This window comes from Panthera onca, chromosome A2 (genome assembly GCF_046562875.1).
Source record: "Panthera onca isolate mPanOnc1 chromosome A2, mPanOnc1 haplotype 2, whole genome shotgun sequence".
Taxonomy (NCBI): Eukaryota; Metazoa; Chordata; class Mammalia; order Carnivora; family Felidae; genus Panthera; species Panthera onca.
In genome coordinates, this window is record NC_138340.1 from 23,429,766 (window position 1) to 23,442,160 (window position 12,395).

Here is a 12,395-nt window from a genome sequence, read left to right on the forward strand (position 1 = left end):
TTATTTCATGTCAGGATAAAATCTGGGAATTGTATCAATGGTGAAAATCTATAAAGGGTGAAAGACTTCAAAATGTTTTTTTAGGTGCGCCTGGGTGGCTCAGTTAAGCGTCCCAAGTCAGCTCAGGTCATGGTCTTGCAGCCCATGAGTTCGAGCCCCGTGTCGGGTCCTGTGCTGACAGCTCAGAGCCTGGAGCCTGTTTCGGATTCTGTGTCTTCCTCTCTCTCTACCCCTCCCCCACTCACACTCTGTCTGTCTCTGCCTCTCAAAAATGAATAAATGTTAAAAAAACTTTTATTAAAAAAATAATAAAATAATTTTTTTTTAAAGAGTCTATCCTGGGGGCACCTGGGTGGCTCAGTCGGTTAAGCGACCAGCTTCAGCTCAGGTCATGATCTCGTGGTTCATGAGTTTGAGCCCCACGTCAGGCTCTTTGCTGACAGCTTGGAGCCTGGAATCTGCTTTGGATTCCTCTCTGTGTTCCTCCCCCACTCATGCTCTGTCTTCTCTCTCTCTCACTCTCTCAAAAATAAATAAACATTAAAAAAATTAAAAAAAAATAGTCTATCCTGCCCCAATTATTTGTCAAGCTACAGTTTTGTACCCAATTAATAAAAGACAAGCCAACCAAGTTCTCCAAATGTGCATTGTGGGTCCTCTGGGTATTTTATCCCTGAGCCCTTCCCATTACGCGTGTTTATCCGGGGAGAGCATTAGGGAAGCTGCAAGGTCGCTTTCCTCATGTGGTCAGCAGAGCCCCTCTTAGTGGACAGCGTGCAGCTAATAGTCTCTCTTGCCAGGGGAAGCTGTCTTGAAATCACATCATTTTTCCCCGCTAGTCCTTCTCAGTGTATAGCCAGTGGAAAAGGGAGGACTGCGTTATTTCAGTTCCGGCAATGGACACATCAAAATTGCCTCCCTCTCCCCTCCTCTTTCCCTGGAGGACCTAATTTATTTCACACAGTTTGACCTATCCCTGCTTAGAAACCGCCATTGTGATTCTCTGTTGAGGCATTTCCCTGCTGCCTTTTTTGGCCCCCAAGCAAACCCACCAGGCCACAGTTCCCCTGCACAATGATGTCAGTCTGGCTGCTGGGCCCAGCTGGATGGAGGTGTGTTTTATGAAGTTCAACCCTGCACCCTGGGCCATAAATACACGTTGTGCACATAAATGTACAGCTAACATTGCCCAGACCCCTCCGAAGCACCATGTTAATAAGCAGACAGTAAGTCTTTAAAATATGGAAAAGCAGTTAATCTTTCCGCTGGCAAATCCTTTGTAGGGGGTTGTTTCCCCCGCTTCAGGATAGCTGCATGCAGGGCTTTGAATCATCTAGCATTTGAGCGAAAAAGAGAAGTTTGCCATGGGACTTCATGGAGAATGCTTGGGGAGCCTTTTACTAAGAGGGGAAGTGTGCTAAAACCAGTATCTTACCCTTGTCATTAAGTGAGTCGTCACTCGGTCTGCCTTCAAGGAGTTTGAGCACTAAGAGTCCCTATACAAGACAAGAGGTGTGCCGCCTTCTGGGGCCCACCATGGGCCCAGCCCCGAGGCTTGCAGTCTGCCCCTGTTGATCCAGGAAGTTATCCAGCCTCCTGTTCCCCCATCTCCAAATGGGCACAAGCAGGTCTACATTCACATAGCTTCAGTAAGAGTTTGCTTACCCTCTCTGAGTCCCAGTCTTCTCCTTTGTAGAACAAAAGTGTCAATACTCTGCCCTTCACATAATGTCCTGTTTTATAAATGTTTTAAGACTACAGGAACACGGTCTCCTTCTAAAGAACTTTAACATTAGAGATTAAGTTCATTTGCTTTGACAGTTACCCTGTTAGTCTCTTCCCCTCCTCCCCTCCTCTCACCACTGCCCTTGCTCTCTCTCCCATAGATGACATGGTAAGAGGGCCAGACTTGAGGGTGAGGATAGGGGCTCAGCAGACAGAAGGTGACTCGGACCGGTACCTGCTCGCTTCATCGGAGAGAGAGCGGGTCTGCAGCTTGCTTCCAACCACCGAGCCGCCATGACTCTTGTCTGCGTGGCTCAGGCAGAGAATGGGAGTTGCCAGTGGGTTGATTTAAGGATGCCATAAATGAGAACTGTCAATTCTGGAGATGACATAGTTTATGTCTTACAAATATTTCATTTCATTTGATACTTTCATTTCTTCATATTGCTAGGAAGACGCTTCATATGCACTGTTCTCTTTGCGTTCAACTCACGAGGGTCTACTTGTTTCGTCCATTTGTTCTTTCTGTGACTACCTGGAATCGTGGATTGCTTACTGATCTGCTACCACTGGCACATTGGATACATCTGATCCACCCCACTTATTTTTTCTTGTTCTCTGTAGCAGAATTAAATACTCTTAAATGAATATTTCTAAATATTCTTGAATATCCACACTTTGTTATAGTTTTGCAACATTGTTTCCCCACTTACTGTGTTTGGGGATATTCTTTCACAGCAATAAACAATCTCCTTTTCCCTTTCTTTTGGTGCCAAGTAGACCACAGATCGGACACACTGCTTCTTACTTAATCCTCCCTCTGTTGATGGACTTTGAGGTGGGTTTCACAGTTTTCTCTTCTCAATGAACAATGTTACCAAGAGCATCTTTACACATGACTTGCTGGTTCCGGCACAAGAGTGGCTCTTACTGAGAAGTAAAAGTACTGAAGAAATGAGCTCTACTTCATGTCCACTGCAGTAATAACACATTTTCTCCTCACGGCTGTAGAAGTTCACTTTCCCACCGGCAGTATAGAAGGATGTTCACTTCTTCAGACTCCGTCATGACATGACCATAGATTCAATTTTTGCCAATCCACTAGTGGAAAGTGCATTCCGTTACTTTAGTCTCACTGTAACTTCTATGCTCTCTCATTTTGAGTGAGATCGAACCCCTTTTTATGTATCAGTTGTCCAGCTGTGTTGCCTCTTCTGTAAATCCTCTCATGGGTTTTGATACTGGTTAGGGCATGCACCTTGGCTTTGCTTCCCTTTTTCTAAAACAAGTTTATATGATTGTCCAGACTGTTCTTTATATTTACTCTTCTGAATGAATCTTAGGGTCATTACTTCAAACACCATCGACAGTCCAATAGGAATCCCTTTGAATTCCTTTGCTTGAATTAAAAGGTCCATTGAAAGAGAAATGACATCTTTCATATATGTGTTCCTTTCCACAACCATTGTACTTCCTTCCAATTCTTAGTTTGTCTTTTTTTTAATGTTTATATTTATATTTTTGAGAGAGTGAGTAGGGGAGGGGCAGAGAGAGGAAGAGAAAGAATCCCAAGCAGGCTCCGTGCTGTCAGCACGGAGCCCAACATGGGGCTAAATCGCACAAAGTGTGAGATCATGACCTGAGCCAAAATCAAGAGTTGGATGCTTAGTGGACTGAGCCACCCAGGTGCCCCTCAGTTTGTCTTCTTATGTTCAGTAAAGATGATCATTTTCTTAATAAAGAAGTCATTTACTAGATTTATTCTTAGGCATTTCATAGTCATTATTGATATGCTCAATGGTTCTTTATTTCAAAAATGTTTTTTTCATTGGTTACTGCCTGTGTCAGGGACAGGCTGTGGTTTTATATGCTAATTATGTAACTGGTCAGCTTGCTGAGTTCTTTTCTTCCAATAGTTGGTCAGTGGGTTCACATGGGTTTTCTATGAACACACTGATATCCGTTCTGTGGGTCATTTGGTCGTATGCACTTGTGGGTAGATTCTCAATGAACATTTCAGGGTTTTTTTCATGGCAGTCGGTCTGCTTATGTTTTTACAGCTTAGCCAAATGTTGATAATTTATACTTTATCCCCAAAGGTGTGTTTGCTCTAAGTTTTCAAATTGTTTACAATGGTGTACATAATAGTCACTTAAAATGCTTAAATGCCTCTGGATCTTTTGGGTTTTAATGTGACTTTGTGACTTCTTTCTTTTGTGCCAAAGGCTGATTTATGTCAGTGTTCTTTTAAACCAGAATTTGGGTCTTTCAGTTATCTTCACAGTTTTATTTGCATTTATTCTTCTGCTTTTATCTTCACAAATTCCTTTTGTCACTGAGTCAACAAATCTTTGCTGAGAATCTGCTCAGTCCCAGTGCTGGGTGCTGGGGGAAGTCTCTAGGGGTGGGGGATGGGCAGATGCAGCCTCCCTACCAAGGAAACTGCAGTCCGTGGTGAGGGGCAGACAGTAAGCAAGGAAGGAGGAAGCAGAGGCACTGGAGCGGGAAAAGAAAGGTGGTGAGGTCATGGGTCCTTCACAAGACCAATTCAGTCGAATGGTAAGGACTACAGAAGAATTGCAGTGAATGGAGGAATTCAGGGGAGTGGCCAGATTCTGGAGAATTCTTTTCAGGACTGTGCTATAAAAGGGGAGGGAGAAATAGGGCTCTGGTGAGGTCAAGGGAGAGTTTTGTTTTTCCTGAGGTGAGAGATGTGATAGCATGTTTGTGAACTGAAGGGAATGGCAGGTAGTCAAAGGTAACTATGCAATGATCACCTCTCTTCCCTTCCATCAGCCCCATCCTTGGAGAAGTCTGAGGGCTGGCTTAGGAGAGAGGCATCAGTATTCAACCCAGGGTACCAGAGGGAAGACCAAGTATAGGGGCACAGGTGCAGGCTTGCGTTCGTATTTTTTCCAGCTTCTCCATCCAAAACCTTAGTTCATTTGTTGGCAAACTTCCTCCCCCCTCCCAATAAACAAAATATCTAAGGTCATACTGCACAGATTTGAGTCTGGGCTGTTCTTAAATTCTCAAAGATTAATGGAATGTTGTTTTTAATTTTATTTTTAATTTCCACTGTTTATATATTTTTTGCTATTAATTTCTGATTGTATTTTTACCCTAAGAGAAAAATATGGGGGTTCCTGGGTGGCTCAGTCAGTTAAGCATCCAACTTCAGCTCAGGTCATGATCTCACGGCTTGTGAGTTCGAGCCCCGCGTCGGGCTCTGTGCTGACAGCTCAGAGCCTGGAGCCTCTTCAGGTTCTGTGTCTCCCTCTCTCTCTCTGCCCCTCCCCCACTTGCGTGCACTCTCTCTCTCTCTTAAAAATAAGTAAACATTAGAAAAAAATTTTTTAAAAAGAGAGAAGAACATGTAATTGGTGCTTTCAGCTCTTTGGACTGTGTAGTTGTTCCCTGTATTTGAAATTAGCTTATATGCTCTGTTGCTTAGATCTGAAGAGTCTTCACTCCATTTTTTAATAGATCATATACTCATCAATCACTTGCGGCCTTTCTATGAATCTGTACACTCTGATCGTAAACGTTCATGTCCTATCTTGTTATACTGTTATACTGTTTTTCAATATGAACTATTTCTTTATTACATCTTAAAGATTTTTCCCTCTGAATATTTGTAGGAGAATCTTACTAAACCTGTCCCTCTATTTTGTCATTAGTATTTTTCTGGTGTATCCTTACATCTTCCCATGTCATTCTGTTTCAGGAGTATCTGCTATAGACTGCATAATGCTGATGTTCTGGCAAACTCAGCTTAAGAGTCTCTGCCTTTTTTTTAAATTAATGTTTTTGAGTCTCTGCTTTTTTGATAAGTGAATCTAACCGACAGACATTTATTGTGATTGGTAATAATCTTATACTGGCGGTGGTGTGTGTGTGTGTGTGTGTGTGTGTGTGTGTGTGTGTGTTTGCACGTGTGTGTGTTATTTACCATGCTATCTTGGATTAATCAGATTTTCATTCTTTAGTTTCTTCTCAGTAATTATCCCTAAATTTTAAAACACAATTTTCTACCTGTATCTCAAGTTAGTTAGAATCTATTTTCCTCTGGGCTCTGACATACCTTTTATTTTTCTTTTTTCCATTCCCTCAAAACTTTAAGTTTTGTTGCTCTGTTTTGTTCATCTAAAGTCCCCCATTGAGAAGTTGGTGTCATTCTCATTCTTTAAGTAATTTCTTCCTAGAGAAGATTTTAGGATTGGTCTGTATCTTTGATGATCTAAAGTTTCACTCATGCTTGAATGGGCCCTTTTAATAAAAGAAAAGTCAAATTTTTCTTTAATGGGGAAATACTCTCTTCCTGTGGAGCTTTTTTTAAATCTCTTTTTCCTTTATTTGCCATCTGGTAGATTCATTTGGGTTAGTATTCTAGTCAATCATTTGTTCTTTAAAGAGTTGTATGATCTTGGTTTTGCATTGGTCATTTAGACTCTATTAGCCTGCCCCCAACATGGAAATCTTTGGTTTTCTGATGAGCACCATCTGAGGTAGGTTATATTTATTCTCATAGGCATAATCCATTATAAAGAGGCCACCTGCTAGGGCAGTGTCATTGCAGTGGTGAGGAGGTACCCAGTGCTAAAAGGGGAAGGTAAAGCCAACAATTTTAAAGCCTTAATGAGACAGCAAAGTCAAACTTTTTTCTCAAGCCAGACAGAGTTGTGGAGAGTGTGGGAGGGCAGAGAGTTCATGTTCCAGAGTATGGTGTAGGCATTGAGGAAGCATCTTTGAGGAAAGTCATGTCTTGTTCCTTCCTATGGAGAAAGAAAAACAATAACCATAATTTCAGGATATTAGATAAACAGGTGAAGGCATTTGTAGACAAGAAACGGGTTGTGTTATAATCTCCAAGGCATTCTTGGATAATTCAACATATGAAGTGGTATTGGGTAAAATGAAAAGGTAGTCCTTTCTCCTCATTATAATTTCCCACAAAACAGAGGATTCTTTTTCATTGCATGATTTTAGTAAACTGTGATGAGAATAGAACAAATTTGTTGAGAGAAAGATGAATGGAGGTAAAAACTTATGGGGAAATTGACTATGTTGTTATGTTACAGTCTATTTCATCTAACTGAACTGAATTTAGTGAAATGTCATGAAAAATTATACGATGGGAGTTCTAGGCTTGTAGCTAAATATTTAGCTACTCTGTTTGCTCTGGAAGAATATGGGATTTTGTTTGCTAATTTGTCCCTCCACAGAGCCAGTAGCATTTGTTGTTCCAGGAGTGTTTTTACGGTGGCGTTACTTTGTCATTTCACTGTGTTGGATGATGAGAGAGGAGGTACCATTAGGCTTACTTCCATTGGAATAGCTGTACTGATGGACCCAATGTCAAAGCTGCTCCACAGCCTGAGCACTGGCACACGTGGCCCCAGAACTGTGGAACTCCCCAACAACCAGCATCCATCTCATGCCAGTACCGTACCTCTATTTTGGGCAGACATTGTGCAAAGCAGTACAGGAAGGGTCTAGGATATTCTATTCATCCTTTTGGGAACTTCAGGTGCAAACTGGGAGAAGGAAGCAAGGCTTGGAAAAGCCCAAGCCTTTAGGCCTTGGAAATTGAGATGATTTAGCCAACTCTGACTGTCCTGTTGTGCACATGCAACATTCCAGTCTTCCCAGGGTGAGTTTTATGACCTCTGTGTCACCATAGCCATAGGTTGTCTTCTTACACTTCCTGCACTGTTGTTGTCTTAATGAAGCTTGGTATTTAACCGTGAAGAACCTTGTGGAAGGAGGCAACTTTAGTAGTAAGGCAGTCTCTGAAAACTGTTTTCTAAAATATTATAGTAGTTAACTCCCCAGGGGAGTTTTCCTCAGGATTCTTAATTTGATGGACGGTAAATGACCACCCACTGTCTGTGCTTCATGTTCCAACAGGTCCTTTGTCATCCAGCAAATCCCAAGCAGCAATCTGTTCATGGTGGTGGTGGACAGTAGCTGCCTGTGTGAGTCCGTGACCCCCATCACCATGGCCCCCATTGAAATCAGGTATATCCTTTTGTGTGTAGGTCCAGCTACTGCTGCTGAAGCCAGGGAGGGGGATCTATGGGAAGGAAACCTGGGGGAGAAATATTAGGGGGAAATGACAGCCATTCCACTGTTGGAAAGAGAGGAGTCATGAAGGGAGTGCAGTGCCAAGGTTTGACCTTCAAAATGCAGAGTAAGGGAAAGTGATGACATCTTAGCAATATGCCTTAACTTCAGTCAACATAACGAATCCCTTAAGTGTGAACGTTTAAAGGCCCAGAAGATCAGAAGGCGTCCCGAGTCTTGTCATGGCTTCCATCCTGAGGTAAGTCTGAGAGACCTTCCTGTTCTCTTTTTCTACCAGGTTCACCATGAGAATCTCACAATTGGCAAAGAACTCTAGTTAAGAAGTTTACTTGTGAAGAAACAATCCTTTCAGGCAAATCAAAGGAAGGCTAATGGTACTTTACTTTCAGTCCCTCAGTGCCTTCTTATTTAGTCTGTGCTTAAGGGTCTTATTGTGTCCGTATACATATTTCAAAGCCTCTTTATTCTCTTCCCTATTACGAACGTACCGTAGTTCTCTGTCTTCACACTGTTACACGCAACGTGGCTCTGACCATCTTGGTTTACTTATTTCAAATTGCAGTTCAGATTATTTTCCCCTGCTTACTTTTAGACAGCCTTTTATTGATGAGAAATTCATGTAAAGCAGAAATGGCAATACTGATACCAGATTAAGAGTCACGATTTCTGCGGGGGGATGATAACCACCGCATGGAGGCACAACTACAAAGGCCCTCCATTGACACCAGAAGCGACGATCACAAGAAAATTAAACTCAGCACCGAGAAAGGTGAACCTGAAAAAGGAATACCCCCCAAAGTGCCATAGGCAAAAAAAAAAAAAAAAACCCTTTCTGGTCTAGCAAAAATAATAGAAATTTAAAAATTAACTCCACCCCACTTTGAGAAATGGAAAGCTAGCCTAGACCAATTATTATTATAGGGATACTGGGAAAATCTCTATTTTTAAAAATGCCACCAAAGCCAATGGACTGGCTTTAAGTCCACCTTTAAATAGCAAATAATTTTCATCTTTCCTAAACTCTCCAAGTCCTAGCAAATGATGTTAAAGTCAATATAGGACCAATAAGAACTTGGAATTGACTGAGAATGTTTGCTTCTATGTTCAAAGGAAAGTTCACTAGCAACATATTATACAGATATATGCTGGAAAGGTCTTTGGTAAAACTCAGTGATAAAATTCAAATAAAAAAAATCTTTATATAAAATTCAAATAAAACTAATAGTCCCCAAACACTAAAGTCACTTCAGTTAAAAACAGGACTGTCTATGTAGACAACCAAAATCACTAGAGTAGAAATCTTCTGGGGTTAATGAGATAATTTTCTCCGGTAAATAGATGTAAGTATTCAAAAATTAGTATTTTTTTTCTCTAAGTTTCTAAACCTAATAAGATGAGGTCAGTACGACAGAATAGAAATTCTTAGATATAACCAAGGTTCAATTCAAAGCGGAAAATACACATTAGATTTAAATGGTAAAATAATAGTCTCACAAGAAATGTTAGGAATTGGAGAAATCTTCCTATCCAAGACCGGACAGCTGTGAAAGAAAAACAGAATTTATCTAATTATATAAAAATTACAATTTTTTATGGAAAAAGAGAATTTACAGTTAATAGCCAATTTATACAACTTAGAAAATCATTTATAAGCCAAATCATTAAAGAAATTTTTAAAATTGAAAAGTCAAACAAGTACATATAAAAGGAAGCCAAGGGCATGAAAGCTAAAAGTCACTGGGTGATCAGAACGGACAGGTGATGTTGAAATATCCGGCTACAGCCATGAAAGGCAAGAATACCCCTCGCCCTGCACTCACACTCCTGGGCATCTTTACCATAGGCAGGGGCCCAGGCCTGGACCATGGACTGGTAGTGACCTGCACTCAGCACTGTTCATACCAACAGAGAACAGAGAAGATAATGAATGCCCATCGATAATAAAATAGAGCTAGAAAAATGGAGTTAGAAGAGTTGCCATCAACCCGTGGATAAAAAGCATGCTGCAGAAAGGATTACGTAATGTGATTTCATTTTTATAAAACGAAGCCCTCCTTTCCCCACATATAAAGAAAGAAGGCCCACGAAACCTCTTACAGCTGGTGCTGAAATGATCAGGCCCCTTGGATGTCAACCTTTACTTACATTCTGACAGGAAGACATTAGAAGGGCAACATTCGGCTGTTCTAATTCGATCACAACAGACAGCTCCACCACCACCCCTTTGCCTCTTGAATGTTCTGTGTAATAATACACACAGAATAAGTTTGAACATTTAGGCACTAACAACTGGAATCAGAGATTCTTATCACAAACTTGATGAAATTTAGACAAGTCCATTTCTTTGTGTTATCTACTTTCCAAAAGACTTGATTCCTCCATTGGAGAGTGTGGGGAGAGGTCTGGGGACTCGATGTAGCTCAGAAAATTGAAGGCATCTTGGAATCCATCTCGCTCTAACCGACCCTGCCTTTCCCTGTAGGAGAATGCAAGGGAGTGTGGGGGTGCACCGAGCCTGCAGGCCAAGATGGTCCTTGTCGTCTTCCCTCTGCTCTTGATGCTCTTTTCAAGGTGACACTGAGATGTTCTCTTGGCATGCTAAATTATGGATAAACTGTGAACCAAAATATGGTGCGACATAGGAGACATGAAATATAGTCCAACCATCAGCATCTCATGATTTTAAACTGTGCGTGATATAAACTCTTAAAGATCTGTTGACAAAAAAAAAGTTATCTTTTTACTTTGCCAGTAATGCAAATGTGAGTTTGCTACATGATAATCACCCTTCATCAGAAACGGGGCTGCAAGTGGGCAGTGTCCCTTCTGCTTGAAACCCATTGAAACCAATTTAAAACTGTGTAATTTTTAAATAAAGTATATTAAAATCATAATCTTTCGAGTTTTGCTTTCTTGCTGAGAATACAGACAGAACCGCATGGAAAAGTCACCCATTCCAGATACCGGGAAAGGGCGGTTGTTGGCAGAGACTTTGCTCTGAAGCAGATTCTAGACAAATATTTAACAATTGTTTAGGTGCTTCACTCGCAGTTATAAAAATGTTTACAGAAGTAAACCAAACTATCATCTTCATGGGAAGCGTTTATTACAAAGAGCCCTGAATAATTTTTTTTGAACTAAACTTCAGTAGAAATCATAATTTGGATGGGAACACGAGCTCCCAAGATACTCGAGTGTTGAACTATGTGGGAAGAGGAATAAAGTCATAAATGCGAGGAATTCATTCTGAAAAGATTTGATGGAGGAAGAGAACAATGACTACAAATGACTCTCAAGCTTCTGCTTGAGCATTTGGCTTCTGGCTTTTTCCCCATAAACAAGGGATGAAATTAGATCTCAAATATTACAAGATGTGAAACTACCCAGACGTGTAAGGCATTCCTAAAACACTGGATCCTGAACCAAAGAAAACAGATTCCACCGGATCGTGGTTACCAAATAAAGTGGAATAATTTCCATGCCTCACTAGAATCGAGAATGCCTTATTTTATGAGACAGACATCTAAAAGTCATGGGGAGAATGCCACTTAAGCTTTAAAAAAAAAAAGCCCACATTATTCTGTTGATATTGTAGAAAAACTGATGTGATTACCCTGCCTTCTCCTGAAATGATGCCAGTATTTATAGGAAAAATAATACTACGTTGCTCTATTTCCTGAAACTCTAATGCTTCCCATATTGTTGACAATGTAACAATACTATAACATGTTGACTGTCAAAATGTCAACAACTATGGGGCTATCTAGTATTACAACCACCGTGGTCATTGATATTATTCACTTCTGTGCACTAAGTGTATGAATAAATTCATATGTTGCCCTCACAAGTATCAAAATGCACTGTATGTACACTAAACAACCATAGTGTATTTTTTATAAACAAGAACGTGACATGACCCACCATTCTCCTTTATATTTCTAAAGAACTGGCAACAGTAGATCGAATATATAATAATGCCCGTAGCTGAATACTAATGATACAAAATAGTGTCCAATAAACATTTATAATTTCACTCCCTGTGTATTCACTATTCACTATCTATAAATTCACTCCTTGTTCTCAGCAATGGTGTGGCATCATTTTTAGTGACATGAAGATGGCATAGTTGGGTCACACTCTTGGCTTATGGCATCATCAGGCATCAACCTTCATGTGAATGAACCACCCACCTTGTGCCTCAGATTCTCAGTTCTCTCAGTGACTCCAGTCGACTTGCCACTCCATTTATCTATTTGTATATCTGTTTTCTCCAACATAGCATGTCCAGAGCAGAAATCTCAATCCTCCTCCACCAACCTCTTTCCTTCTGACTGACTCAGCTTCTCAAACCAAACTCCTTAGAGACTCTCTTATCTGCTTGTTCCTTCTCAGCCCGTCACTCAGAGAGTCTCATCTCAACAATAGGGTTATATAGTATTATGACCTTGGGAAAGTGACTTTCCTCCTCATGCCTTCCTTTCTTACAACTAGTTACTGAAATTATAGGCTTTGACATTCAGTATATGGCTGACCCTTGAACAACATGGGAGTTAGGGGCACCAACCCCTTTTTAACTCCCCCAA

The 12,395-nt window shown here is 40.8% G+C and overlaps 1 protein-coding gene across 1 annotated transcript in view; it reads left to right on the forward strand.

Annotated features, from left to right (window-relative positions):
- The window catches only part of CACNA2D3 (calcium voltage-gated channel auxiliary subunit alpha2delta 3), an 860,086-nt gene extending 849,380 nt beyond the window's left edge, over window positions 1-10,706 (forward strand). The window contains exons 36-38 of the mRNA XM_078442942.2: window positions 7,636-7,748; window positions 7,968-8,050; window positions 10,295-10,706. Of these exons, the coding sequence (XP_078299068.1) occupies window positions 7,636-7,748; window positions 7,968-8,050; window positions 10,295-10,387 (289 nt within the window). The 3' untranslated portion in view covers window positions 10,388-10,706. The remainder of the gene's footprint in view (window positions 1-7,635; window positions 7,749-7,967; window positions 8,051-10,294) is intronic.
- The last annotated feature ends 1,689 nt before the right edge of the window (window positions 10,707-12,395 follow it).